This window comes from Gekko japonicus, unplaced genomic scaffold, assembly GCF_001447785.1.
Source record: "Gekko japonicus isolate JY-2015 unplaced genomic scaffold, Gekko_japonicus_V1.1 scaffold237, whole genome shotgun sequence".
Taxonomy (NCBI): domain Eukaryota; kingdom Metazoa; phylum Chordata; class Lepidosauria; order Squamata; family Gekkonidae; genus Gekko; species Gekko japonicus.
This window is the reverse complement of record NW_015161955.1, coordinates 980,421-1,007,620: the sequence shown is the minus strand read 5'-3', so window position 1 is coordinate 1,007,620 and position 27,200 is coordinate 980,421. Positions and strand designations below refer to the sequence as shown.

Sequence of the window (27,200 nt, the reverse complement as noted above, 5' to 3'; positions counted from 1 at the left end):
GTGTTTAAGCATAGCTACACCCCAAAGCATTTCTGGAACCATCCAGCCTCATGACAGCCGCTACGGGTTCTTTTCTTTTTCAAGCTCCACTACCTAGGCTAGTACGCAGGCGCACCGCGTCGCCTAACCAAACTAGCTGCCCAGTAATGATTCAAACCCCATGCGCCTGCGCACTCACGAACCCAGAAAAAGGGGAGGGGGGAGGGAACAGACGGACGTTCTGAATCGTCAGTGGGTAGCGGTCTCTCCGCCATTTTGATTTTTTTTACCCTGCTTGGTGGCCGGCAGAAGTGACGGCAGCCGAACTGAGCTGCGAGACCTCCATCCTCACGGCTCCCACAAGCGGTTCCCTGCCCTCACGACCCCCTAAACTCGGAACATGTCCGCCAGCAGGAACCTCAAGCAAGTGAGGATCGAGAACAGCTCCCCGGCGGCTGCCCCTCCGATGAGCATGGTGGGCGGCGGCAGCATGAAAGGGCTGCGGGGTCTGGACCAGCAGCAGCAGCAGCAGCAGCAAGGCCCGCCGCCCGAGAACGAAGCGGCGGCCATGGGGAAGGAGGAAGAGGAGCCGAGCGGCGGCGGCTTCACCGTCGACATCAAGAGCTTCCTCAAGCCCGGCGAGAAGAGCTACACGCAGCGCTGCCGCCTCTTCGTGGGGAACCTGCCCACCGACATCACCGAGGAGGATTTCAAGCGCCTTTTCGAGCGCTACGGGGAGCCCAGCGAGGTCTTCATTAACCGGGACCGCGGCTTCGGCTTCATCCGCCTGGTAAGGAGGAGCCCGCCTTTGCCTCTACCTCTGCCTCCGCCGCACTGGGAAGCCCCTAATGTCTCCGGGGTGCGAGAGAATGGAGGGTGGTGGTGGTGGGGGGGCATGGGTTTCCACACATTCCTCTGTTCAGGCGTCTCGCTGTTAATTGTCCGTCCCCCCTCCCCCACCCCTTTCCCTTTGGGAGGAGGCCGGGGGGGCTCGCTCTGCCCCGCCCCTTCCCCAGAGAGGGATTCTGCGGCAGACACAGCGGGAGACCCTCCCCCGCCAAATCGCCGCCGCGCGGGGCTGTCTCTTCCATGCTTATTTGCGCACGCGCGAAAGGGGGCATTTTTCTCTCCACCCGGGTGTTTCGAGCGAGCGACCCGGGTTGACCATTATCCCCCAAGGCCTTTCCCTTCTCCACGGCTTTTATTTTTGCCCTTACGCACACGTAATAAAAGTAGTTGTGTACAAAGCGGGATTCGCTTTTCTGGAAGCTAAATGCTCTGGGGAAACGGCTCCCTGCGTGTAGGGCAAAGGCGAAAAATCAAATAAATAAATACAACGCGGGGGTGGGGGGGGGGAGCAAGAGGACGTTGATAAGGTTTGGAAGTAAGTGGGTTTTGGTTAATTTAGAAGCCTCCTTTCTGCCTCATTGAGGCATCCAGGGCTGCTAACAGTCGTGAAACACATTCGTAGCCAAAATCATTATACTAGCCTGTTCATTCCTTGGGGGGAGGGAAAGTGGCTTCCCTGTTGCCGTGTGCACAAATGCCTGCTTTCCCGTGTTTTTTTGGCTCAAATAGTTAATGCCTCGTCTCATTTTGCATGTCTTGCTGCTAGTCCTAGCCCCTGCCCTCGTTTTTCTTCCTCCTCGATGTCTACCATGGTAACATCTGCAGACGTTTTCCCTCATATTCCCTTTGGGGGGAAAATGGGAAATCTTGAGTACCACTGTTATAAAAAGCTGATATGAAATATATTCTTTTCTTTGGAATGAATGAAATGTGATAAAATAGTAAGGGTGCAGCAGTTCACAACTTTCTGTTCTGGGTATATTTGCAGTTTTGTAGAAAACAGCAGCATTTATACCTTTAAATACTACACAGGCCAATTAATATAATTAACTTAAATACATTTTATCTTGTTTGAAGCAGCAAAATAGGTTTTGGTTTTATAGGAAAACAAGTATGTATATTAAAGCTAATTTTAGTTTAAATTGGAATGCATATTCCATCTTAATACAGTGTGCACCCTTATGCATGTCTGTCTTATACTTTGTGCTTATTTAAATTTAGCAAGTAGATGTGTTTTACCTTTCCTCCCATGTTCCTTAAAATCGATGCCTATTTTCTTGTGAGTTAGTGGGGCACTGAACTCTGGGATAAAATTGAGATTAGGTTGTTGGCCATTTATAGTCTTTTGTGCAAACTATCAGCTTGGTTGTAAATGCCCTAAATTCCATTCTTCCTGGACCAGATATAATAAATACAGCCTAAGTGTGCTGTACTAAATGAAGAAGCATATTATTTTACTATTAAAATAACTTTTTGTTTAGGTACTCCTAATACTTCACCATATAAATTTAATTACGTACTGCTTAGTCTGGTTTTTAGGAAACACCAACTCTAAAACATCATTAGCCAGTCCTGACTGGTTTATTTTTTTTCTTCTGGTGAGCTTTTATTGGCTTTCAAAGTTCCCTGATTGCTTAAATGGGGGGGGGGGGGGGAGGCAGAAAGTACTGGGGAATTAAGATATTTTGAAGTTTATTGGCCTGCAGACAAGAAAAATATTGAACAGATGAAACAGGAATCAGAAAATGAGTTTCCAGCAGAAATCTGGTTATAAAACAAAATACAAGGAATGTTCTGTAATTTCACATATTTTTAAAGTATCATCTGTTCAGAGCAGCCCTAACAATCATGTTGAAGAGTTAACGTTGACACGCACATAAAGTAGAATTGTTGTTGCTATCCCCGGCCACCTAGTTGGCCATTAAATGAATCGATTATGTTTTTTATTTAGATTTTTGTATTTAATTCATTTTGTTGTTGTTAACTGCCTGAAGCAAATTCTGAAGTGGCAGGGTATAAATAATAGAAATACACTTCAGTTTCTTTAACTGTATTTTTATCCCATATTTCCATCCATTACTGTATTTGCAGTAGATTTTAAGATGCTGTATAAAACAACAAAAGCAGTCAAAAAGCAGAAAGCACCAGAGAATTTAGCCGTATGTAAAAACTTTCTATAGACTGTAATGGAAACTGAATAGCAACATTTTATTTTTAAAAAGATGTCAAAAATAGAAGTGTTTTAAGATGACACTGGAAAATAAATTAAGATAATAAAGAATAAAACAGTCATATTAAACTAACCATAAAGTAATGAAGATAAAGCTAACAGATGTGGGGCAGATAAAAATAATGCAGAGCAAAGAAGCTAAACTTAAAACATCTTCAAAGAAAGATTTACAGTTGTCAGGGTCTAAGGAATTGGTGTTTCCAAACAGTTTTCAAAGGCACCTGCACATAACACTCATCACAGTAATTCATTTTAGATGTGATTATGGATAGCTTGTCAGATGGCCAACTAGTCCCTGCTTAAAAACCTCCAAAGAAGGAGAGCCCACCACATCCCAAAGAAACCTATCCCACTAAAGAACCACCCTGTCAGGAAGTTCTTCCTGATGTTTAGCCAAAAACTTTTGATTTTATTTCAGTCCACTGGTTCTTGTCCAACCTTCTGGGGCAACAGAAACAACTCTTCTATACAGCACTTCAAATACTTGAAGATGACTATCATATCACCTCACAGTCATCTCCTCTCCAGGCTAAACATACCCAGCAACCTTTCCTTATAGGACTTGGTCTCCAGACCCCTCACCATCTTCGTTGCTTCCTCTGGACACGTTCCAGTTTGTCAGCATCCTTCTTAAACTACAGTGCCCAAAACTGAATACTTCAAGTGAGATCTAACTAGAGCAGAGTAAAGTGATATATCACTTCACATGATCTGGGCACCATACTTCGGTTGATGCAGATCAAAATCGTATTTGCCTTTTTGACTACCGCATTACACTGCTGACTTACATTCAGTGTATGGTCTACTAAGATCCCTTGATCCTTTCCGCGAGTACTACTGCCAAGACAAGTCTCTCCCATCGTATAATTATGTTTGATTTTTCCTACCGAAATTGAGAACTTTGTGTTTATCTTTATTGAAATTCATTCTGTTAGTTTTAGCTCAGTTTTCCAGCCTATCAAGATCATCCTGTATCTTGACTCTGTCTTCTACTATATTTGCTACCCCTCCCAATTTAGTTTCATCTGCATATTTAATGAGTATCCCCTCTATTCCTTCATCCAAGTCATTTATAAAGATATTGAACAACACAGGGCCCCAGGACAGATCCCTGAGGCACTCCACTTGTCACTCCTCTCCAAGAGGATGAGGAATCAGTAACAAGCACGCTTTGGGTGTGATCTGTCAACCAGTTACAAATCCACCTAACAGTAATAGGAGCCAAATTACATTTTACCAACTTGTCATCAAGAATATCATGTAGAACCTTATAAAAAGGTTACTGACAAAAGGTTACAGCCTTGTGTACAGGATTAGCCTACCCAGGCCAGTCCAGGGATGAGAGGGAATCCTGTACTTTTCAGTACATTAAACAATAAACTACGAGAGGGTCTATACCCTCTCTGGTTTCCAGACAATTTGCCACCAGAACCTCTTTTCACTAGTATCTGCTTTTTCTAATGGAAGAGATTCCAAACCCTTAGTTGGCATCTGGGACAGAACACATTAGCAACTCAATCCAGAGATGCACACTTTTACTCTTACCAAGGTAGCTTATGTGGTCAGGGTTAGGCACAAGACTTAGACTTGGAATGCGAGTTACAACATCAGAGACAAATTAGTAATAAGAAGGATCTTTATTCAGTACAGAGCACAGCAAACAGACTAGGAGATTACAAAATAACAAAGGCTAGGGCAATTTGCCTTAACTACACATTAAAGATACATAGTTACCAATTCAGGAACATCTAACAGTCCAGAATAGTCCAAGGGATTTTGATGGGAAATCCCATCTTTGCACACCCATGTGCTCCAAGTCACCAAGCAGGTCTTTGTTTTCCAAGAGACAGCATTTCAGGTGCAATAGAACAGGCAGCAGGAGTCTCAGAGATAAGAGAACAAGAGACTCGATAACAAGAAGAAGAGAGTCACTCCCATAGGGATCAAACAATTATACCCCAAGCTAATCATGAGTAGCCGTGGCCTTTGGCCAATCAGAGTAGCAGGGATGTATGGTCAGTTTCTAGTTGCCATAGCTGCACATCATGTGTGTGTATAGATTGGCTAGGAGTTTGGAGACCCTGCCTGCAGTCAGTTGACCCCAAACTCCAGCTACTTCATTGAGTACGTGACTTGTCACATGTGGGCCAGAAAGTGTAGCCATGAGGTCTGGCTTTTGGCATGAAAGTGTGAAAGAATGTGGGTTTATGGCATGGCTATTGAGGCCATTTGGCCTCACCATTTGGCTTGCAACAGGAAACAAGACACAGCATGTTATCAAAAGACATCACAGGAGAAGGCATGTGTATATAGAAGCAATATTTCTATACACCTTGTCAAAAGGGTACTGACATCTTTATGAACCATTGCTGAACATGTCCATATTTCATTCTTCTTCTGATGTGTATGGCCTCCCTATTACATATTATGTTTCTGGTCTTAGAATCAGAATGCAGTCAGATACACCCTACTGCATTCTAGTCTTTCATAAAGTATCTGAGGGCTCTTGAACTAGGCGTCTGACTGCACTTGCAATGTACCTTGCCATTATCCCTGCAGGAAAATTCATGTTCAATTAGTGCCCAGCGGTAAATGTCATTTGACCATACAAATCACTAGGGATCTTCAGTAAACAAACCTAAGGAACTGCTGGGAACCACAGTATGAGAAGATAGGTATAAATTGGGCTTCATAGAAGACAGTGATTGCTGGGCACCTACTATCTATTTCTCATCTGTTAGGATGTAGAATTTGGCAACAACAATGTCTTTGTTACTTTTTTCAGATGTTGAAGATTTTGGAGGTTGGCTAAAGGACAAGTTGTGATGTGGTGCCAAAGTGAGCTTGAAAGTAACAATAGTTGGAAGTGGTCTTTAAGGCACTTCAGAATTAAGTTCTAGTTAGATGTGGGGTGTCAGCTTGTTCTCTTCGGAAAGATTTCACTATGCATTGCTGTGCATAATAAAAGCAGTATTTCCATGCTGAAAGTGGTTCCATTGTGGAATCTGGAAATAAATTATGGCCTTGAAACAGTAGAATAATGCTGTGAATTAACTCCCCTCTGTTGTATTGTGATGAGATGTCAGGTAAGTTCCTAAAGAAGGAAGGGGATATGGGCACCAGAATGATACTTAATTTTAAAAAGTGGTGATAAAGCCTGAAAATAAGGCATAGATGGAATATAAAAAGCTGCTTATATTGCTGCGCACTCTATTTTGAAAATGGAAGGAACGTACCGCTATTAAAAAATCTAGTCCAGGTGCCCCTCTGATAGAGGTTTATGCAGGAAAATTTTTAAATCTGCCAGTTAAGGATACTTAATTTTTTTCCCAAAGAAAAAAGGCTTCCTTTTTGTTAAGCTTTTCTTAATTTTTTAAGCATGGATTGCAGAAAATAAATTACAGATTAGAGCTTGCTTTAAAACGCACCAGTCGCACTGCCAGTGGGGAGACATTTTGGTAAACCTCTGTTTTTGAAGCTCATTTTTAACTTGTGGTGTGTGGCAATGTTGTTGTTGTTGCTCTTGGTCCAGGAGTATGTAGTTACGTCTTTGGTCATCTCTTGCTTAGCTCAGTATGAGGCAGAGCTTCTTGTGAAGTCCTGTTCTACCTTAATCGGGGATTATTACAGAACATAATGAGTATTATTAGATTTGAATTATGTGTTTACCATGAAAACATCAATATTGTTGATTGTGTTTTATTAGTTATATCACTTGTGGACAGACATTTTCAACAATGCTCCATCTATGGATGCTTAAATCTGTAGACTGGGGTCATCATAACAAAAGGGAGACTTTTGTCCTCCAAACCCTCTTAAGTTTGCAGAAAAATCTGAAAACCTTAAGGGTGGGGGTCCACAAACACTCAAAACATAGAATGGTTGTCTGCACTTTCACTTGTGGTGGGTGAGGACGGGCAGGAAGGAAGATGGCCAAGTGAAATCTCTCCTGCAGTTTTCTTGGTGGGTGAGGAAGTTGATGGGTTGCATGGCAAGTGGTTGGTCTGGTGGGGAGAATGGAATCCTCCCATTAGTCTTGTGGGTCTCTACTTCTCTATTGCTGTAGATTACCTTACATAAAAATCTTCATACCGCACAGTTGAGAAGGCATGGGCTAGTGAGTCTCATGGTATCTTAAAGCATTTTACTCATTCCAAAAGAGAAAAATTTTCATTTGAATTTTTTTAATGTCATCCCAGAGTTTCCAGGTGTGGAAGGAAACAGTCCTAGGGGAAGAAAACTGTGTTCTTAATATGGGCTTTTGCATTTCTAGGGTCTGTGTTGGAATTTCGTATGTATCCCTTTTCCTTAGTTCCTTGAAAGAATGAATAATATAACACAAGTTATTGGGTGCAGCTTGATTACAAAAACCACACAGGAAAAGAAGAAAAAGTAGCATGGAATACACATATCCTATTCACTTTAAACCTGGTGTGTGTGTCTTTACACAGTCCTGTGAAACTGCAACCAGCTTACGGGGGCCCTATCAAGGGGCTTTCAAGGCAAGTGAGAAGGAGAGATGGTTTGCCATTGCCTTCCTCTGCAGAGTCTTGGTGGTTCTCTCCCGTCCCCCTACAGAGCCTGCTTAGCTTATGAGATTTGACAAGATTGGGATATACCATGCTGCCTTCTCTCCCAATTTAAATAGGTACAGCAGACATCTCCACATTTTGAGTTCATATCCTTGTGGTGAATTGGTCAGAAAACTATGCAAGTGCAGTCTTCTTCCCAGTATTCTGTTTCACAAATTCTGTAGCATTTAGCACACTTTCTCCAGCTGTTACTTTTCCCGGGCAAGATCTCTAGTGCTTATCAAATGTATTTCATCTGTGGTTTATCAACATGGACATTACAGTTAGGTTTCTGTAGCCATGATTTGGCATGTCTGGAAAGGTTCATGACACTTCGTGTTATAGTGGGGATAATGCTTTTCCTTAATAGAGAAACCTTCTGCCCCTCATCACTTGCTCATGGTTAGAGACAGCTAAACCAGAATTAAGTAGCACAAACTGGTTAACTTCTGCAGCATCTAAGCAGTGCCTCCAGCTTAAGTAAACCTTCAGGTTATATTTGGGAGGATGAAATTGGTATTTGTGGTCTAGGTATGGAATTAATTGATGTTAAGCAAATCAAAAGTGGTCTCATATATATGGAACTTTAATCAAATTGTTGACATAGTTAAATATAATACAAATTATGCATTTCTTCTTCAAAGGAGTCACGGACTCTGGCTGAAATTGCAAAAGCCGAGCTCGATGGAACTATTCTGAAGAGCAGACCGCTGCGAATTCGATTTGCTACTCATGGGGCTGCTTTAACAGTGAAGAATCTTTCACCTGTTGTTTCCAATGAGCTTCTGGAACAAGCTTTCTCTCAGTTTGGCCCAGTGGAAAGAGCTGTTGCTGTCGTAGATGATCGTGGTAGGGCAACTGGAAAAGGCTTTGTAGAATTTGCTGCAAAACCTCCAGCTCGGAAAGCACTAGAAAGGTGCAGTGATGGAGCATTCCTACTGACAACGTAAGTTTATTGACTTTAAGTTTTATTTATTTATTTATACATTAGACTTTATATCCCGCTCGAACCCCCTTTCAGGGGTCTCTGAGCGGCTTACAGGTCGGTGCTAGTCACCATTTATATTATTTCCCTGACTACGGCCACATTATAGGAGGGGGTGGGACAGCCCTACCAGCACCCAAGTGGCGGTGGCTCTTTTTCCAGCTTCTTTGGGCGTTTATATGGATAGAAAACTCTTTACAAGTTAAGGCCATACTTTGTTAGAGTCTGGCTGCAAGTTCTGTTGTACAGTAGTGGTGAGCTAAAAATGCTACTGCTGCAAAGTACTACCCTAAATGCTAGAAATACTATCTTTGATAGAACTACTTGGCTGCACAGAACTCTTACTTGGAAATCTGAATTGGTATCTGTACCTGGTTCAGGGAGGGGGGGAAATTAGGTAGAGGATTGTTGCTTGCCCAGCATTATGTAGTTTATCTGATAGTGAGTGGATCTTGTGGTCAAAGTCTAATGCTTCCTCCATTATTCCAGTGAATTTTTCCTAATTAAAGGTGAATTTGAAGTCTCCTGTTTAGCAAAACTGAGGAATTTGGAATGAAGTTTAGAGTGCATTAATGAGACCAGTAAATTCCACAGCCCAACTTGTACAGGTTGCAGAGTCTTTGTCCTGTACACAGTCATACAAACCAATTTGGACTAAATTCAAAATGTACCTGGTTGCTGACGGGAAAGCTTATGTATATCTGAAAGCAGGTGCCCTGAAATTGTGTCTGTGCCGAATCTTCCGGTTCTCGTCGTGACAAGAATGGTCAGCTCTGGGACTTGCTCCCATGAAGTTACTGGATCACTGGATCCTTAAGAAGAGTTTGGTAATCCCAAACTCCAATGAACTCTCCGGAGAGGAGCTCATGGCAAGGGGCTTGACTCGGACTCCCCGTGAGCGGCAGCAAGCGGGTGGAAGTCTGAGACCATCCCCCAGCAAGATCTCAGTGAGAGCTGCCATGGCAGCCATGGACGCAAAGTCATGACTCCCGGGACGAGGGGGAAACAGAACATCTCAACAAAACAATACAAGAAGATAAATCACTGTAAGTAACCCTAACTGCAACAATACTAGGAACTTTTCCATTGATCAAGCCCTTTAAACCGTTTGTAAGGGGGGGGAAGGGAGGTGTGAGGAATCTCCCCCCCATTACTCTAAAGCGACTAAGAAGAGAAGAGAAAGAAACTTTCTTAAAAACTGTGAAACAGACTTATAAACGTGATATTATTATACCTTGGATTACAAAACCATATTGTGGATTTTAAATCTTTGGGATATTGTAATAAGCTTCAGATTCTGTATCGAAATAGAAACCTATTTCCCCTGGAATTACAACTGAGCCATAAGGATTCATAGAAAGACATTTAATTTGGATTATAAATATCTACATCTTATTATCTGCACCATAAACTAAAATTAAGGAGAAAGAAGGACGTATTAATGAACTATTAAGCATGTATTTTTAACTTTCGCTACATCATTTCCTTATAATTCATTGTGTATACATTTGCAGTTTGCTGAAAATTGTAAAGTATACTATGTTCTGAAGTTCTTGTAAACAACTGATATGTCTGTATTACAATTAAATGATAAGACTATCTGCTTTGCCTGGGAACCCTCTTGTTTTTAATATAATTGGGTAAGCATAGAAAGCTTGTGTGATTGTAGAGATTTTATTGACAAAGAGCTGGAGTGATTCTCTGTTTTTAACACAATATTTTAAAATAGCTGGAGTAGAAGAAGGAAAAATGATTACAGATTTCTAACTTTTTTACAAGAAGCAATCACTCTTAATAGTAGAAAAAGCTGTGAAAATGGTTCTGGACTCTATACAATCTAAGCTAGACTTACTCCTACACCAGAACATCAGCCAGATGAAAGAGCAAACTGACACAGCATACATCTTTGTGAGAGATATGGATACAGAAAATACAGATGAAGTCTGCAAGCAAAATGACATGGCCTACAGAACGAAGTCAACATATACAAAAAGAAATCAAATGTTTGGGGAACTGAATGTGAGAAAAATGAAAGAAAGACAGGAGATAAAATCTTTACAGCAGCAAATGATATTTTCTCCAGAGAGAGAAAAGTAAAGAATATATGGGACCTCAAACCATCCAAAGAATTGAATATAGAGAGCTACTTTCAGAAGCTATTTTCCTTACATACAAGGGGAAAAAACACAGAATTCAGACTTTAAAACTTAAGAGGAGAAACCAGAGAATGAAGGATGATGAAATCCTACAAAAATGGTTACAACTTTCTGGATATGTGAGATTACACATTTTTAAAAGAAGGTCAAAACCCTTTGGACAAGAGAGACTATAGAGATGTTTAAGACTTTACAACTAAGTTAGACGGGCATATAACCAATTTGAAAGAAACAGGAACTTTATTTTAAACCAATTACAAAAGAATATACATAAACATAAGGTGGAATATAGAAAATAGATATTTAGATATTGTATGAGATACTTAACTAGATACTTTAGTGATGTAATGGGAACCCCCCGATCTGTGTATGTTTTTTTGTCTCAATTAAAAATAAAATGTTAAAAAAATTGTGTCTGTGCTTGTTAACTAACTTGTATATGTATTAGCTGGCTGGAAGTCCAATACCACAACTGTATTACCTGTTACAGTACTTAGACTAATCAGCCTTTTTATTACCTGTGTTATTTGAGGGAAGCAATTATAAAACTTAATGAAGCTAGCTAACTATCTTCAGTGCCTGTTACCCTCAGTCTTACTCAAATTAATGAAGACTTTTTGTTACTTTTCAGTTGTGATTAATTTTGCAACTTAGATGAGTTTGCCATTTCAAATCCTTAATCTGTTTCTGTTAGCAAATACAGCTGCCTTTTTCATTTTAATTTTATTTCATCTAATTCCTTTCCATACTGCAGTAAAAAACACATTTCTATTCATGTCCACTACTGTTGTGAATTCTTTGAGCAGCAGGTTATCACTATTTCTATTGGTACTGTGCTGATAGAATAGGCCCTGAAATTGTATGTGCTAAAAGCATCATTTCTTAAACAATAAATAAAACATACTTGGAGTATAGATAAGCATGGAAATTTTAGCAGCTCACATGCTGTTAAATATTTGAAATTCATGAATATGTACACAGAATTGTCACCAAAGCTATTGATTCAGGTCATATTTTACCTAAAGTATATTTTTCTGCTTTATAAGTATTGAAACTTTCATGGCATGGTATGCAGTTAATATTTGTTGTGAAATGGGTTCAGATTTTTGTATGTGCTGTCTACATTCATTTAGGGGAGGGGCCATGTGTCAGTGTTAGAGCACCTGCTTGGAATGCAGAAGGTCCCATAGTCAATCCCCAGCATCTTCAGCATTTCAAGACCCTTGAAAGCTGCTGCAAGTCCAAATGGACAGTACCAATCTTGATGGACCAAGGGTCTGTTGAAGTATTTTATCATCCTGCTTTTTTCCTGCAAAGCAGCACTCAAAGTATATCTAAAACCACAGTAAAATAATAAGATATAAAGAGCTCATCTACTACCACATCACACCTTCCTGCCAGATATTTCAAATCATGGAAATTCTACTACTGTCAGAGGGCTTCTATACAGCTTGGCTATGCGTAACTCTTTAAATCTCTGGAAGGTAGACTTCGAGCATACAGCAGAGGTCCCCAGCTTTTCTGAGCCTGTGGTTATGTTTGGAATTCAGACACAGGGTTGTGGGTGCAACCACAAAATGCCTGCCACAGGAGGCAGAGCCACCCACGCAGAGGAAGCCCAAGTGTAGGGGAGAAGAGGTGTAATTTCAAAAACACTGGGAAAGAGAGGTGATAAAACCAACACTGTGGTGGCAGCTGCCACTGAAATAATGTTGTGTTTATCTGCATAGCTAATCAGATCTTTAATGGCAAATCAGAAGCTGTGGCAGCTATGAGGTGAGAGAGAGAGAGAAGGGAAGGCTCTGAGGCAACTGCCTTCTGCACTGAAGAATATCCAGCCCCCCTCATTCTGGCCTCTCCTATAGATTCTTTATATCCCAACCATCCACAATCAAATAAACAGGGGGACATAAACTTTAAAGGACTGGTAGCATGTAAGTGCTGTGCTCCCTAAAGGGCTCTTATTTGGAAACATGCAAGGACTATGGCTGTACTTATGCGCGAGGTAAATAGAGACCACTGCTTCTTAGATTTTTGGCTTGATAGGACACAGAGAGGAACAAGAAAGGTTTATTTCACAGAAAATGAAGTGTTTAATAAGATATATATGATGCATGGATAACTTAGATATATAATGTAAAGGTGGCTGTCAAAATAAATAACCCCTGAAGGGAGATTTGATTCCCTTTTCTCTGGACAGGGTACCTCAGCAGTTTCAAGGATGCTCTTTTCTCTCCCAGAGCACCTTACCACAGGACCTATATAAAAATAAGCTTTCTTCCCTCAGTCAACCTCCAAACTCTTAACTAAGAAGCCAAATAGAAGAGCTGACATAAAAAAAGGTTTCTTCACTCTTAAGCTGAGGTTGGCTCACCCCCTCTCATCCAGTGGAGTTTGATGGGCTCTGATTGGTTGACAATCAGTTGGACATGCATGAGGCCTGAATCACAATGATTAGTTCAGAGTTATGGAGGAGAGGTGGAACTTTTAAGAAGAAGCTTTCCTGGGCAAGTGGTCCCACCCACTTTCCAAAAAGACTTGGTGAGCACCAAGAAAGGTGTTGGCAGGCACCATGGTTCCCACAGTCGCTACATTGGGGGACCTGGCATAGAGAATCAGGAAGCAGCTCCTTTTCAGGCTTGAATGGCCGGGGGTAAGGCTGAAGAAGTATAAAAGCTTGGTGGGAGAACCCCTGGTGGTTCTTTCCTAACAAACAACTATGGGCAAACTCAGCTTTTGTTGGGTGACTAACAGTTGACGTTTGTGTTGGGCTGCAACTTGGTTTTTATAGATTCTGGCTGATCCATTAAAGTGTACATGATCTCCTTTTTTTAGAACTCCTCGACCTGTTATTGTAGAACCTATGGAACAATTTGATGATGAAGATGGGCTGCCTGAAAAATTAATGCAAAAAACTCAACAGTATCATAAGTAAGTTTACACATTTTCATCCGAGAGAAAAGCACTTGCAGGGCGATAAACTGCTGGTGGGAAGAAGGTGCTCACCTGTGCACTTTTGTGTGTGTGTGTTTTTTTAATTTAATCACTCCATCTCTTCTTGATGATTACGGCAGTTCTTTGTTTAAACATGTGACTACTGATGTTGTGTCTAGTTTGACCTTGTTGGTTAGAGAGAATGAAATAAATTATTGTATTAATAATACATGAGGAAGGCTTGAAGAAAGAATTCCTCTTTGTATGTCAAAGATTAGCCCTGACCTGGGTAGCCCAGGCTAGCTTGACCTCATCAAATCTTGAAAGCTAAGTAGGGCTAGCCTTTATCCGCATTTATATGGGAGACCACCAAGGAATACCAGAGTGTCTCTACACAGAAGCACTCAGTGACAGACCACTGCTGAACATCTTTTGCCTTGAAAACCCTATGGAGTCACCATAAGTTGGCCGTGACTTGATGGCAAAAAGGGGAAAACGTCAAAGATTAGTATTCTGCTGTTAGTTTTACATGAATGAAACCTGTACCTGTGGACTATACTTTGCTTCGGAGGGAAAGGGAGGAGCCTCCTCCTTTTGCCCAGCCTGGAACTTTTGAGTTTGAGTATGCTTCTCGGTGGAAGGCCCTTGATGAAATGGAAAAGCAACAGCGGGAACAAGTTGATAGAAACATCAGAGAAGCAAAGGAGAAACTGGAGGCAGAAATGGAAGCAGCTCGACATGAGCATCAGTTAATGTTGATGAGACAAGGTATTTCTACATAGCATATTTGGTGATTTCTATCTCATGGGCTAGATGTCTAGAAATCTTCTAGTGAATTGTCTTCATTGTGGCAGGATATCTGATTGTCCTAATACATTTTAAAGCCAGATTTTCATGACCATAAGAAGTTGAGCAAGTAAGTTCAACAGTGGTAAAAACCACCTATATGGAAATCTGGCAAAGTCTGGATGTGTTCATTATTTAACACCTTATTCACATGGTCAGCCTTTTCTTTTAAGGAATTAAATAGGGACCTTGGCATGAATGATGTGGAAGTTACCCTTAAGTGCCCTGAAATTGTAGTTTACTTTTGCTAAGAAAACTGTTAGTTGTGTCTGCCTCATGCCTAGAAATGAGAGCATCCATCCATTGCTGAGGTCTAGTGTAACATTTATAAATGCTCAGAGGGCAGAAGCCTCTTTTCTTTATTATTATTGAGAAATGTATTGTGCCCTTCCTCAGGACATCAGGGAGGCAATCAGCACATGAAGTGCATTAGTAAATCTCATAAGGCATAACTTCTAAACAATAGACAAGCAATTATTTATCTAGTGAACAATACTTCAAACCTTTTTTTAGTATTTATCATATTAACTACCACAGACGTACAATCATTTGTGTTTTAAAAGCAATTGCTAGCTGCTATTTTGACTTTTCACAGATCTTATGAGGCGTCAGGAAGAACTGAGACGTTTGGAAGAACTTCGAAATCAGGAGCTACAGAAACGAAAGCAAATACAATTAAGGTATTTTTCAATTAAAGATCATCCTGGAGGGAAATGGTTGCATCTTTAAAATAGCATTGGTCCTGTGCAGCCTTACAAATAAATGAAGATAGTTGCTGGTAACTTTCTATGTAATTTCCATGAGGTTCCTCTTCTCCCCTCATGGTAGAATGCCGGGATGGATAAACTGGCATTTATAGCTGTCATTTGTTGCAGACAGTGGATTCCATCAGTCTCTTTTGCCGGTGCTTGCGCTCTTTCTTGTTATAGTTTCGGTGCTTCATATCCTTTAAAACATATTTTAGAACAGGCTGGCTATTGAGGTGTGCATTAAATATTGGCCATTTGATATCAGTAATGGTCAAAATCTAACGTAGAAAAAAGTTTAGGGTAAATGGCTCTTTAAAATGAAGATTTTAGCTGTATGTTCATGAACTTGGAAATATTTTTGGCACAAAAGGAATAGTAAGTATTTTATAAAGTTGTGTTTTGTATATAACTTCTAGACATGAAGAAGAGCATAGACGACGTGAAGAAGAGATGCTGCGTCAGAGAGAACAGGAAGAACTGAGGAGACAGCAGGAGGGAGGATTTAAGTCAAATTTCATAGACAATGTAAGTAAATTCTTTCATAACTAAAAAAAGACACTTGGCTGCTTTCCTGTCCCTGTAAGCATCAAGTAAAGTTTGAGGTACTTTTTTTCCTGGCTATATTTTCTCAGTTCAAAATTAAATTTCTTTAAAAGTTACAACTGGAATCAGTGTAATGAACTCATCCTAATGAATTAGTTTTCCATAATGGAGATAACTCTGTATGTCTTGTAAACTAATGACAATAACATTTATGTTTCTCATGTTTATATCTAATTTATGCTATTTAAGACTTGGATTCTAAATATTACTGCCTATAGAAGTGCCATGATTCTCTTGTTTGGAAGGCCTTTAGAGCTTTGCATTTTCAAATATAAAGCATGTAGTGTACCCCCTTGGGATTATACCACATCAAAATATGGGTGGTTTTTTCCCAACACTTGCATCAATAATTCATTTCCTTTTTTAGAAAATATGTTAAAGTTGCACATACAGAGATATATATATTAAATTCTTGTCTGTCTTTGGAAGACCCTGAATACATGTATGATGTGATTATGAGTTCAGTTCATAAAAATTTGAATGAACAGGACTGGTCTTTCTACATATGTTCTTCTCTCTTTTATGTGGTAAGTGGAAAAGTGGAAAAACAATTCTTTTTCTAATGCAGAATTCTTAGGCTTTGGTTTAATCTCCAAAATACATAGCTGAAAGCATATGAGGATGCATGCTATGTGCATCTTAAAGCATGAAGTAACTTGCCTTAAAAGTGTCATCAGAGGCACAAGACAAATACAGACAAATGGAAATAGTGCAGAAAGTAAAAAGCATCTTTCAATTCTCAGAAGTGGAATCTACATCTATAAATCTGTGACTGTTGGTGGTTTGTATTTGTCTCCAGAAAGGAAAGGAACTGGGCAACGTTGACGAACTGCAGGTGGCAAGACGCTATGACACCTAGAATGTTCAACATGGTGCCTAGCAATAACGCAGTGATTTATTGTAGTAATCTTTGGTCGTGGGATAAACTGCAGCACAGCCACATCTTCTGAATGTAATCACCAGGTGGTTTGGAAGGGATGGTGGTGCCAGCCATGCCAGAAGGAAGACACTCTAAGGCTCCCAGGAGGGCAGGCAGAGGGCTGCTAAAGCTGGGTGGGACTCGGGTTTCAGCAAGCAAACCAGACTTGTCAGGAGAAGTGTTGGAACAGAAGTCTCTAGATGAGAAGGGCGGTGATGCCCAGTTCCTGTAGTGACCACCTAGATAGCTGCTGAAATTGGAGCGAATATGGGGAAGGAACTTAGAGAACCCCAGCTTAATGGCAAGGTAAGATCCCCTAAATGTAGGCAAAACAATTCTTTATTTTTTTTAAAGAATAACGGAACTATTTGATATTTGTGGGAAGAAGTTAGTCTAAAATTAGCAGTTTTTTATTGTGGTGATAGCATATTTATCATATAGCATTGTCACAACCCTGATCCAGGCCTTTCTCTTGTTGTGTTATTTTACACCACTTTACCAATAACAGGTCCCTCACTCTGGAGAGTTGTGACCCACCTCACCACCTGCATCCTCCTGTTATGTTATTACACCAGGTTCACTGTTAACTTTAGGCATGTGAGAGAGCCACAACTAGCTAATTTTGTATCTGCAGCAAGAATATAAAATTGCACCCCCTGTAATTTCATAGTAGATCTTTTGGTAAGAAAGTCATCAACACATAAATAATGTGTAATAATAGTTTATTTTTAGTCATGATATACTTTTTCTGCCCTCCTCAGCTTTGTGCACCCGAAGCAAATGCCTCACTTGCCTTGTCTTTGTTACAGTGCTGGCATGTGAGATAAAGTGAATTTCTTTTATTAGTTTCACACACAAAGAGGATTCCTTAATCTTGTATCAGAGAGCACATCAGCTACAAATCAAGGTCTCTTATCTGTGGGTCCTGCAGAGCAGGTAGTGGGTTATATATGATGAGGATAACATGGGATGCACATTCATTCATTCATTTATTTATTTAATTAACAAAATACATAAGTTTATTTAATTTGTAAGCGTGACCTGTAACACCTTCTTACTTTAGTATGATACTGATAGTGACCAAAGTTGGGAAGTCCATTATGCTTAGTGATTATAGTATTGGTTCTTTTCAGGTGTACAATCTAAAGACAATAACTAGATAGCCTTTATAATTCACTGTTTTTATCTAGGAACAGCACCCAAACCCTGCTCATCTAAAATCATACACTACAGTCCCCAGCAGACTCACTGCCTAGTCCAGGGTGTCTCCTGTTCATCTTCAGTCTTCTGTACAGTCCCACATTTGGACTGCACTTGTGCAGGCCAGCCATTGGAGGCTCTCTCACAGCTACTCTGGTATTTCTTTAACACTTCAAGGGAAGCCCCTCCCTGCAGAGCTGATTAGAGGTCATCTTCTAGCCTAACGGTCACGTGCTCTGCAGGGAGGAGTCCCTCTTTCCCTCAGTCCTTTCTTTGCTGCAGTGCTGTGAGGACGTGTTCTCTTCAGCTGTGGCTGTTGTGAGTTTTCTTGAAGTTTTCTTTGTTTCCTGGGGGGACTCCCCTCTTTGGTAAATGTCACAGAAAGCTTTCTTTAAAAAATATACTCCGTGTGGTACAAAAATGACCCGTTTGGATGAACAGCTTTTCTGCCTTTTCTGTTTGGGTATAATACAGCCACATGCATGATTTGCCTCCAATTTACCCTGAAAGCCCACCCAGATCGAGCAGCGCACTTAAAGGCAAACTTATGGGAGAAAGTGCTCTCTTGCTCTAATACCCCGGCAGTGGAAACATCTGCCCCGGCAGAGCACAGTCAGTCCTTGCCTTCGATATCACTGGATAGAACTGACCAGCTTGTGAGCCTGCCATTGAGTGTCTCGGTTCCATTGGTTCTGGGGGCAGAACCGAAGCATCAGGTCTGATTGCCTATCCGTTCAGCTGAACGCTGTGTGTCGGGACCCTCACCTAAGAAAGCCTGTTCTAAATCCAAACATAAGGATCCATCAAACATCATTCCAGTTCCAAGACGCTCCTGGATTCAATTAACTCTTTGGTTTCAGCCAAAACCATCTTTGGTTCCAACGGAACAGAGGGCAGTCTCCCCACCACAAACGCCTTCTCCACATGCCTTATTTGTTATCAGAAAGGGAAATGGAGCCTGGCCAGGGCACATTAGTGGTTCCAGCAGCTAGTGGACTGTCAGAACTGTTCTTCCCAGCTCCTTGCCAAGGCTACCCTTATTATTTTCCTTCTCCTAGACCTCAAGAATGGGGCGACTGGCAATCGCGAAAAGCACCTCCGGAACTGAGGCACCCATTTTCACGCAACCATGATTCTGTGGGGTCCGCCAGTTTGGCATCCTCCTGCAATCTCTCCCCACCCCCTTTTGGAGCATTTGGATTCAAAGGAAGAGCAGGCTTTGAGGGCTAACTCCTGTTCTGGTCCAGGCTCTGATTTACCATCGGGCCCTTCCCCTGATGAAACTGTAGGGGACCCTGATCCTGTGTCACCTAATGAAGCCCTGAAGCTCTGCGCAGAGCAAATGATGCAAACGGCTAAATCATTGGAAACAGAGGTGACCTCCAGCAACCCAAGACTTTGAGACAAGATCTTAAGCAAGCTCTATGCAGAGCCACCTGGTATAATTGCCTTCCCTATCCTGGAGGGTGTTGCCGACATCTCCAAGGCCCTCTGACAAAAACCAGCTAGTGTGGCTGCCACATTCAGAAAGGTGGAAAATTTACACAGGGTGCAACAAGAAGGTCATACCTTCGATTTTCAATTTATTAATCGCTTTCCCCATGAGTGGACTCAAAGTGATTTACAGTTACACTTTTAGACAGGGGACTAACAATGTTTCATAGGGGATAGGAAAGACAACATATAATTCATTTTTAATTACACACACCATAACTGCACGGTGGAAATGTCTCTGGCTTGGATCAGTCATGTGTCGAACGGCTGCGTCAACCAGCTTGATGACGTTGGGGCTTCAGGACCCGTATGTCGTATCGCCACACTGCCGCTGCCTGGCCGGAGCATCCCACTTCGGGGATTTTTCTTGTAGCCGAGTAGTTCCTACCGCCTTCTGATCCTGGAGCAGGACATCCCAACCGACAGCTAACACCTTCCCACAGGGGAGTTGGTGTGCCCACCCTCTCTGAGGAGTGGTTCCCATTTTATCTACTCGCTAAGGCTTTCGAATTGCTGGGTGGACGATGAGCTGGGGACAACAGGCTAGCTGCTCACACCAGCACGGGGCTTGAACTGACACAGTTCGGATGTTAAGACAGTGGGATATACCCACTGTGCCACCGCTCCCCTTCTATTTATTCTATTCATTCAGACATCCTCCGGCTTCATCCCTCGTATCTGAGGAGACAAGAAGCCTCTAGCTGAACTTCTCCAGGCAAAAGCATTGAGCCTATCCAAGCAACAGATTAATGCAGGCAGACACACCACTGGCGCCTCCAGGGCCATGGCTTCAGCACTCATACTGAGAAGGCATGCTTGGCTGCGCTCCACAGCTCTCCCTCCTGATACCCGGCAGAAGGTGGAAGATCTCCCGTTTGAGGGAACAACACTGTTTGCTTTGTTGACTGACAATCTTTTATCCCAGATCAAGCAAACATTTGGTATCATAGTAGGTCCTGCCACTCTGTACAGGCCTCGGCAGACATATAGTTTCCACTAATTGCAGTCACCATACTCGCAGCACTTGCCCCCGTAGCCTTGTTCATCACAGTATCCTGCACAGCCACCCTTTTCAGGGTCTATGGCACAGGGCAAGCACAGGCCCAATTGTAGAGCTAGACATTTGGGTTCACATCATTGGCTCATTACTGCACCTTACCGTGAGTTGCAGGTTTCCCTAATTATTCAAATGTGCCAGGAACTGGGTTTGATAATTAACAACAAGAAATCATGCCTCTAACCTTCTCAGAAGGTTTCCTTTATTGGGGCCCTTCTGGACCCCACAGTTGCCAAAGCTTTCCTACCAGTAGAGCTTTACACATAAAGGCGTTGATTATTGTCTAACAGCAGATATTAAACAGTCTTTTTTCAGAAACTGTAAGGACTGATGGCCTCTACCACAGCCACAATCCCACATGCATGCCTAAGAATGTAACCTTTACAGAATTGTTTTTAAAGTAAATTTCGCCCTGCTGTGCATTCCCAGCATTCTAGTTTCACAGTACCTAGATTCATAGTACAGCAATAGGGCTGGTGGGTGTACAATAGTAACCTCATAGCTGGGGTACCATTTGGGGGAAGGGTGCCTCAGCTTTCTATCACTTTGGATGTATTGTTACAGGGCTGCAGAGCCCATTGTGGGTCACTTTCTATTCAGGATGTGCAGTCGCCTGAATAAAGGGGTTTTCATATTACCCTCTTAGAGTTACGTGCAATATGTTACATCCTTACCTTGTTTGCAGAGCTCACCAAGGGGAAAGTCAATTCAGTTCATTACATATAATACTACTACATTGACTTATATAGAGTGACGGGGGCACAGTCTGAGCAGCCCTGCACAAGGAAGCCACTTTCATTTGGGAATTGGTCCAAGGATCCTCCCTGCAAGCAGTACATGTGGCAGGTACTGCCAACACAAGAGCAGATATTCTCAGCAGAATGGGACATTCAGAACACGAATGGTCTCTGAGGAAGAATTATATCCTCCCAATTTTTCAACAGTGGGGTTTTCCATTTTGCCACCAGCACCAATGAAAAAGCTCTGGTATTCTGTTCCAGGGTGGGTACTCTAGGAGATGCATGCAGAGTGGACAGGCACTGTCTTCCCACCATTCCCACTTATCTACAAGATGTTGACTAAAATCTGAGAGAAGCACATGTGGTGTATCCTGACTACTCCCTTTTGGCCCAGACAAATCTGGTTTCAGGTGCTCCTATAGTTGTCCAAGGGCCTCCACGTACACCTTCCCTTAGCTGCGGACCTACTTTACAGGGGTCCTGTGGTCCGCCATGAGGTGTGCAGGCTCAATTTGACACCCTTAGCATGTTGAACAATCACAGTTTGGGTTTACCGACCAGGTAGCCATTGAAGTCCATGTAGACCTTATACTACAAGATCTTATGTGAGTAAGTGGGTCTGTTTTTCTGATAGGGCCAGGACACAGGGAGATCATGCAGAGAATTATCCTATTGCCCTGATGTTTGAATATCTACTGTCTCTTAAAGAATCTGGTCTGGCAGTTTCTTTTTTAAGGTACATTTAACTGCTATCATGCCAGGATCCAGGACAGGAGTTTTTTGTTTAATTTGTTTCCTCCACGGCCACCTATAGTGTCACAGTGGTCCTTGTTAGTGGTTCTCTCCCAACTCATGTTAGTCCCTTTTGAACCGCTAGGTTCTTGTAGCATGCGACTCTGGTCTTTTAAGGTCGTGTTTTTGGTGGCAATCATGTCAGCCAAGAGAGTGGAAGAGTTGGCAGCTTTGGGGGCTGACCATCCGTTTATTAATTTTCAGACTAGCCATGTAGTTCTGAAACTCAATGTATGGTTTTTACCTAACGTGGTCTCTAGTTTCCACCTTGTTCAGGCCATTGTCCCTCCAGTATTTTCTTCCATCCCCTACCTTGGAGGCTGAAAGAACACTACATTCCTTAGATGTGAAGAGGTCTTTATTGTTTTGCTTGGACAGAACAAAAGGCTTCTGGTTGTCCCCTGCTACTCTGGTAGCTCAAGGGGGGGGGGGCAGCCTTAGCACAGACCATTTCTAGATGGATAGTCTCAGGCATTTGGTTGGGGTATGAGCAGGCCACTCTACTGTGTCCTCTGTATGGGCGCAGGTAGCATCAGCAGCCTTCTGGAGAGGAACTCCTTTGGAGGACATCTGCCAAGCAGTGACGTGGTCATCATCGGAAGCCTTCATCAAGCACTGTTCTGTGAACGTGATTGCAAGAAGGGATTCAGCAGTTGGCAGACCTGTGCTGCCCTCCTTGTTCCACTGAAACTCACCCTGCCTCCAGGGTAAGGAGCTCTGTAGTCTCCCTATGTGGGACTGCACAGAAGACTAAGGATAAAAACAGTGTTGCACTTGTAACTGTTGTTCATCAAGGTGTCTTCTGTGCAGGCACACATTCCCTCCCTCCTACCCTGCTGTGAGTCCATAGGATGCAGTTACATTCATTACGTTTGCGGAAGCTCAGGAGGACTGAGTGAAAGGAGGGGGCTCCTCCCTGCAGAGCACATCACCATTAGGCAGGTAGATGGCCTCCAGTGAGCTCTGCAAGGGAGGGGCTCCCCTTGGAGTGTTAAACACCAGAGTAGCTATAAGAGAACATCCGGTGGCTGGCCTGTGCAAGTGCAGTCCCAGTGTGTGCCTGCATAGATGAGACCTCAATGAACAATAGTTACAGGTAAGCGTAACAATGGCCCTGGTCACACAGGCCGGATATCGCAAGGGGGGGGGGAGGCGTGGCTGTTTGCCCCGGGGCTAAATAACGCGCGGTTGAGCAATCAAACCTCCCGTGGAGGTTCAGTGGAGGTCCCGTGGGTAGGGGGAGGTGCCGATCATTGTACACCAAAGTATGCGCATGCTCCGTTGGGTGCTTGTGCGCATCCATGGAGACTTGGGGGAAAAAACCAGTTTTTGCAAGGGGACATGGGCGGGCGCCGGATGCCACCGGAAACACGATCAGACGCCTGCCCTTGCCCCGCGGTTACCGGAAACTAGTACCTCGGAGGTACTAGATTTTTACCCCGCATCTTCGGCAGGAAGCCTCGGGTGAGCCACGGGAGCTCTACGCTTCCCAGATGTGGCGGTGAGTTCGCGCCCGGAAAATCTGCCTATCTTCCGGTTCTCTAGCGTGGCTAATGTTCCGTGTGACCGCAGCCACTGTTTCTCTTCTCCACCCATCCCAATTTCCTGTTTGTTTATTGGTGGTTGATAGTTAAACTCCCCTCAGTTTTTCCCCCACTTCAACATTCCATTCAGCCTGCTTGAGCCCTTGTTAGTGGTTCTCTCCCAACTCACGCTGAGAGGGGGAGAAATGAGGGTGGAATCTTCTCCTATCCATCAGAAACATTAATAAAATTATGAGAAAACTGTTTTGTAGCAATAATTTAATAGTATGGTAATTGAAAGGTGATGCCACAAATGCTGAGAAGTGAGCCTGGCTCCTAAATTTTTCAACTGCCTGTGAGATCCAGAGAAAATTTGTCAAAGGTATGGGGTATGTAGTTGCATCCCTTTCCTGTTGTTTCCAGTAAGATGTATCAGAGATCTTTTGTATTGGAGTAATGGCTACATGAGTAGCTGTGAAGATTCTATAGCAGAGGTTCCCAAACTTATTTGGTCTACCGCCCCCTTTTCAGAAAAAAAATTACTCAGCGCCCCCCTGGAAATCTACCTTCAAGAAGTAGACAAAAAGATGCAGTGACAAATTTGCACATAGTAGAGAAAGATGTTGTAAATAAGACACTTCGAAGCTCAAAATCATAAAATTATTTTATTAAATCAACTATAGTAACATTTTCATACACACAGAAAATTAAGATAACAAAGGCTGTAATTGGCTGTGGGGACCCCCCTCCACCTCCACCTCCCTCCCTGATCCCAGGGAAGAACAGAAGGAGGCAAGAAAAGGCTGCTTTAAATAGGTCCTGGACTCTTCTTTCTTTATGCTTCCATCGCCCCCTTATTTTTATTAAATGTCCCCCAATTGCACCCATCTGGATCGTTCCACCGCACCCGAGGGGGCAGTATTGCCCACTTTGGGAACCAGTGCTCTATAGAGTAAACTTCATTACTTTGGCTCTCTATAATCCCTTTTTAAGTTTGTACTGATGTGGACTCATGCTTTAGAGAGTCAGTTGAAAGGAACTTGCAGTGTCCTCACAGTTCACTCTGATGTGTTCTCTAAACTGTTTTATTTCCCCCTTGAGGCGGCACCATTCTTAGTGTGTTCCTGCGTAATTCCGTGTTTAGTTTTGAGCCGTTTGAACCCAATTTGGTCCATGGAAGTTGATGCCAATCCTGGTGCTTTGAATGCAGAAGGGAGACAAACTTAACCCTGAAAACTAGGATCAAGAACCTGAAAAGGTAAGTCAAACTGAGTATGTGGTAGCTCTACTCAGTTTGACTAGCCAATCGTGGTGCACCATCGTTCTGTCGAAGAATAATTTATGTGAGATGGGCTTGAATCAACTCTGCTCATATTATTGCTTCTGACTGGCTAGGAAAAAAATCTTAAGCTCAAAAAGTCTTTAGCTCTTACAAAATTTTAAATGTCATTATAATGTGATTTTTCTTGTTACATTGTAGGGGACTTGAAAACTTGTTAATGTAGCTTAGGGGTGATTCACATATGCTTATGCATCACCTGATGATCTGCCTCCACTGGAAAAAACATTGTGTTGAGGATGATGTGAGGAGACATGAAAATTCTGTCTTACTACTAGTATTGGGCAGAATTTTACTTAAGTAAGTAAGTAAAATTCTGTCCAATATTGGTTTGTGGTTGTTGGTTTATACATGCAAGTCATCTGGTGTTAAACTGAAACCAGCGATGTGGTTCATACATGTAAATCATCTGGTGTTAAACTGAAACCAGCGATGAACATGTATATATGAACTCAGAAGGAGAGGGCTGGTGTGACTAAGAAGCTATATTGCTGTATATTAAATAAAGTTTACTTAGGGTAGAAAATAATTAGGAGAGAAATGGGTAATGTAGATTTGATGCTACTTGATGTAAATGTTTCTAATGTGCTTTAATATTATATTACTGTCATGTACTTTCTTTTAACCCATCCAGAGCCTAATGGATACAGAGGTTTTGAAATGCAGGAACAACTGTTGAATTTAGGCATTTCAGTTTCTAATTATCTGAGTATACACAGATGTATACTGTGTAATTATTCCTAACTTAATTCTTGAACTGTCTCATATGTACTCACAGTTTTTTCCGTAATGTGAAGGCCTGCACCTTAGCCTTAGACTGTGAACTAAGGTCTGAAAGTTGATGGTCTGATCATTTCATAGGCTATATGATTCTGATGAGGAAAATGAGGTACTGGAATGGGTAGCAGAAGATCTCGCAGGCAAGATTTTCACTTTGCTGTTTTAACCACAATTTGCTTTTAAAGGTGTTTTGGGAAAGAAGGCTGTTCCAAGATGTTAAGAGACTTAAGATACTACATTGTGCTGGTAGCAGTGGTTGTAGTTATCTGAGGCTGAGGTGCTCCTGCAAAAATATTTTATGGCTACAATTTGTAGAGCAGGTTATGAAGTAAAGTTCATGCTGTGAAATCTAGTTTCATATGTATTCAAAATAATATGCTCAAAAAAGAACCCATCAGTTCTTAATTACTTGTTTTTGTTATTTTGTTTTTGTTATTTTTTTACTGATCAACAGCATGGACATTCTAGTTAGCATTTAAAAATACAGAAACTAAAAAAACATTTTTTCCTTTTCATGTATGTCTGAGGTCATCATCTCTTCTTTTATGGAGAGCCCTGTTCCCCCAGGGGCTTGCCATTTTTTTCCTCCAATGGAACGTTTGTGGTGTGTAAAATGTGAGTTACTTATGCATGCCGAGCAGTTTCCTCCTCACTAAAACAAGGAGTGGCTTGTGGAGCACTTTAGGGCTTGGAAACTGTACATATATAGGGTCAAATTTTAACTTCCATTTGCCTTGCTGTCTAGAAGGATACATGCTGTAGGGCACGCATTCTAATCTTGATTTATCAATATTAATTAGTCCTGCAAACATGGGGTTCTTGATCAATCTTATCCCTAATCTAGGGGAATGTGTAATTTCTATATTTTCCTTGTAGAACGTTCTGGCTTTCAGCTAGCCTCTTGCTTGTCTCCAAACATCTATATCTACCCCAAACTGCTTCTTAACGTAATAGGTTTAAGTAGATTACTAAAATATAAAGAACTAGACCGGATTTGAACGGCTGTGAAAAGAGTTAATGTTTCTATATAATCTATATTTTGGAGCAAAGGAAGAATTAAAAGATTTCTGTGCTCAAATATATTGGCAAATGCCCCTGCTCTCCCTGAAAATAATGCCATGTCTTTATTTTTCCTTGTAATACCAGAAACCTAGATGCAAAATCTCACTAGTATAGTTAATACAGGTTTTGCCTTGTGAGAAGCACATGATAATTTTGGAGCAGAGGAAGAATTAAAAGATTTCTATATATTGGCAGTTCCCTTGCTCTCCCTGAAAATAATGCCATGTCTTTATTTCCCCTTGTAACATCTGAAACCTAGATGCAAAATCTCACTAGTGTAGTTAATACAGGCTTTGCCTTGTGAGAAGCACATGATACTTGTGTTTTTTTCTTTTCTGCCTTGGAGCCTGGCCTTGGTTTGGAAGAGAGCTACATATTTATCCCCAGAGTAT

At 41.9% G+C, this 27,200-nt stretch overlaps 1 protein-coding gene across 2 annotated transcripts in view; it reads left to right on the top strand.

The window, feature by feature from the left end:
- The first annotated feature begins 205 nt into the window (after nucleotides 1-205).
- The window catches only part of PSPC1 (paraspeckle component 1), an 82,124-nt gene continuing 55,129 nt past the window's right edge, over nucleotides 206-27,200 (top strand). For both annotated transcript variants that reach the window (XR_001483058.1, XM_015429502.1), the window contains exons 1-6: nucleotides 206-769; nucleotides 8,274-8,575; nucleotides 13,606-13,701; nucleotides 14,276-14,472; nucleotides 15,146-15,230; nucleotides 15,716-15,824. Coding sequence is in view for 1 of the 2 variants with exons in the window: in XM_015429502.1 (XP_015284988.1) it covers nucleotides 380-769; nucleotides 8,274-8,575; nucleotides 13,606-13,701; nucleotides 14,276-14,472; nucleotides 15,146-15,230; nucleotides 15,716-15,824 (1,179 nt within the window). In the remaining variant the exon portion in view is untranslated. The remainder of the gene's footprint in view (nucleotides 770-8,273; nucleotides 8,576-13,605; nucleotides 13,702-14,275; nucleotides 14,473-15,145; nucleotides 15,231-15,715; nucleotides 15,825-27,200) is intronic.